Genomic DNA, 2,884 nt, shown 5'->3' on the forward strand with positions numbered 1-2,884 from the left:
CTTAAATTTTACCTTGTTTAAAACATCACTTTTCTTATGTTTTTCCTAAGAAAATGAACTTTTACTAAAGTATTTTAAGGAAAATGATAAATGTACAAGATGTACAAGTTTTTAAAAATGATAAAAAAACTGAATAAACGTGTCTTTAATTGTTTTTGTATAAAGATAGACTTACTTTTATTCTGTTATTTTTGACAAACATAAAAGGTTTTTAGAAAATATTTGGTCAATAAAGTTTAGCTTAAAGTATTAAATTTTAATAAATCATTTATAAAGCAGAAAAACTTATTTATTAAATTTTACTAATTTTGTATAAAGTTTATCCACATAATATAATAAAGTTATATCTTTTGATTTTGACAGACTATTTAAACGTATTTAATAAACCTAACGAATTGATAAAATAGTACTTTAGTTCTCTTAAGGCAAGTGTCTATTTAATTAATTAGCATATAAATGAGTTCCATTTAAAAAAATTATAAATAACAATTAAACCTACCTTATACCGAATGTTAAATTATTTATTCGCATACAATTGTTACTTTATATTAAAGATATATACAATCTGAAAAGTTTTAATCATACCGATTCTTTTAAAGCAAAACACTAGTAAAACACCACTGTAAAACTGTTTTACTTTTTAATACAACAGTAATAAACAGTTTTATAAACACTACTAAAACTCGCAACATGCCAAGTTCACTTAAGTAAACAATAAAATCGACTGCGTAAATTCAATGCTTACAAAAATGCCATCTATTTTCGTTATACAAATATGTGACGTTTTAGTTACGAAATTTTTTATTATTTGCTGATGAAAATAAACTTTGCTAAAAATTAATTTTTCTCATGCATTACATAAGTATTGGCAGAGTCTTAAGTTTGTTACTTTATATAAAACTTGTTTTTCTTGTTATATACTTGAAAAAAAAAACATTGTTTTTTTGATAAGCTAGAAATAAAGCCACATCTTTAGAATTTACAACATATTTAATCTAAATAATAGAAAATGATAAGTTCTAAACTGCTTATCTTTCTTGTTTCTACTCTTATCTTCTCATCAGCTGAAAAGTTAGACGTATGCAATTGCAATGACTATTGTATTGAAGGTAAACTAAATGAGTTTAAAAAATTGTAGAGCGTTTTTATATGCAAATTAAACTGAAGTAATTTAAAACTATAACAACTTTTGCATTATATAAGTACTTGTTAGCATTTTTTATATGAAATAGTATATTAAGAATGAATCATAAAAGTTTATAAATGTAGTTTTAAAATTATTTTAAAAATTAAGTAAATAAAACATTGTTAGATTAATTAACTAGTATATTTTATTTAGATAGTTGCATTGGCAAGATGTTCATTCTGACACCTGGAAAAGGTACATTTAATAGAGCAAGAGGAATGTGTCTGGCACTAGGGGGTGACTTGGTGCAAGAGACAGTCGGAATAAGTGGCAAACAATACCACAAGTTATAAAACTTAAAATAAAGTTTTTAAAAGTTTAAAGCTGTCATAAGTCACATTTAGATAAAAAAAATTAAAGGGTTGTTTCAACATTAAATAATTATGTTTTTTTTATTTTTCAAAAGCTTGTTTTTCAATAAAAATATACTATTTCTAATTTTCATTATAGAGGCATCTCCTTTTTTTGTAAACAATTAAACTTATAATATTATAACTATTGTTAGCATCAGTTAGAAATATACTCAGAAAAGGTCCTTAAACATTTAAAGTTTTGTGTTGAACTTGATTAAGCTAATTTGCATAAAAAACAGTTATAAAGTTTTTTTATAGGTACTGCTTATGTATAATAAAAACTTAGAACGTGTTTAAGTTAAAAATAGTTTTAATTAAATGTTGTATAACACCAAAGTTAAATAACAGTCAGATACAAGCAATAACTAAAGCTGCTTGGGACGGTGACCTCTACTACATCTGGCTCGGCATCTCCGACTCCTATGACGAGGGTCGCTGGCGTTACATTTCATCAGGAGAAGATTTTGATGTAACAAGTGCTGTGTTCGCTTGGGGAGAATATTGGGGTGATGCAGGTACTGATTGGAATTACGGATGCACTGACGGAGATTACCTGCGTGAATGCCACAACACTTTCATAGGGTACGGTCTTTGCAAAATTTCGGCTAATATTTGCTGATTTGTATGATTGGAAGCATGTTAATGATAATAAAGTATTAATTTTCAAATATATATTGAGTGTTGTTGTATTTTTTAATATTTAATTTTTTAATTTACTATATGAAAGGAAATCTTTATCTAAGCACTTATATTTTTGACTAAATAATAAATATTATTAAATAAATTATAAACAAATATTTAAAAAAAACCTAGTTAATAAGTTTAAGTAATTTTTGAAAAACCCGAGTTAAAGATTAACTAAAAGTTTGACATAAAAAAAAAATATTAAGTTTCAATAAGTGTATTTTGTTAAAATCCCTTTTATAAAATTTTCATATTCAATATAAATTTGCATAGTAAAACTTTATTGAAGGATAATTTCACAGCCTAAAAAATAGAATAATCGAAAACTAATGGAATTTAAAATTTTTATGAAATACGTCTTAAAAGTTGTTTGAAAAGATTTTAATAAAACCTATTTTAATTTAAGATTACTTTTAACTTAAATAGCTTTAAATTACTAATATATTTACACACAGTTGATAACACAACTTTAGACTAAATCGTGTTGTAGCTTGGTATTTTTCGTTAATTTTTTTTTATATATAATTTGTTGACGTATAAATTTCGGTTTATATCATTATCTGCATTTGACAACTATTTTTATTTTGTGAACAAATAATTTGAACAATCTCAAGACATAAAAAGCGAATAGTTTTAAAACATTATTTACAAATTGTCACTT

General features: G+C 24.3%; 1 protein-coding gene across 1 annotated transcript; it reads left to right on the forward strand.

Moving 5' to 3' along the window:
* The first annotated feature begins 1,356 nt into the window (after positions 1–1,356).
* LOC145836267 (CD209 antigen-like protein C) lies at positions 1,357–2,158 on the forward strand. The gene is made up of 2 exons (XM_082944086.1): positions 1,357–1,472; positions 1,888–2,158. The coding sequence occupies exons 1-2, from the start codon at positions 1,357–1,359 to the stop codon at positions 2,156–2,158; spliced, it is 387 nt and encodes a 128-aa protein (XP_082800212.1).
* The last annotated feature ends 726 nt before the right edge of the window (positions 2,159–2,884 follow it).

Source organism: Thalia democratica, chromosome 5 (assembly GCF_965202585.1).
Source record: "Thalia democratica chromosome 5, ktThaDemo2.hap1.1, whole genome shotgun sequence".
NCBI lineage: Eukaryota > Metazoa > Chordata > Thaliacea > Salpida > Salpidae > Thalia > Thalia democratica.

Bases quoted from the DNA above. Each gene is read 5' to 3' on its own strand.
- LOC145836267 (XM_082944086.1), top strand. From the start codon at position 1,357: ATGTTCATTCTGACACCTGGAAAAGGTACATTTAATAGAGCAAGAGGA. The intron at 1,473-1,887 runs GTTATAAAACTT...GTTAAATAACAG, and splicing joins AGTGGCAAACAATACCACAA to TCAGATACAAGCAATAACTA.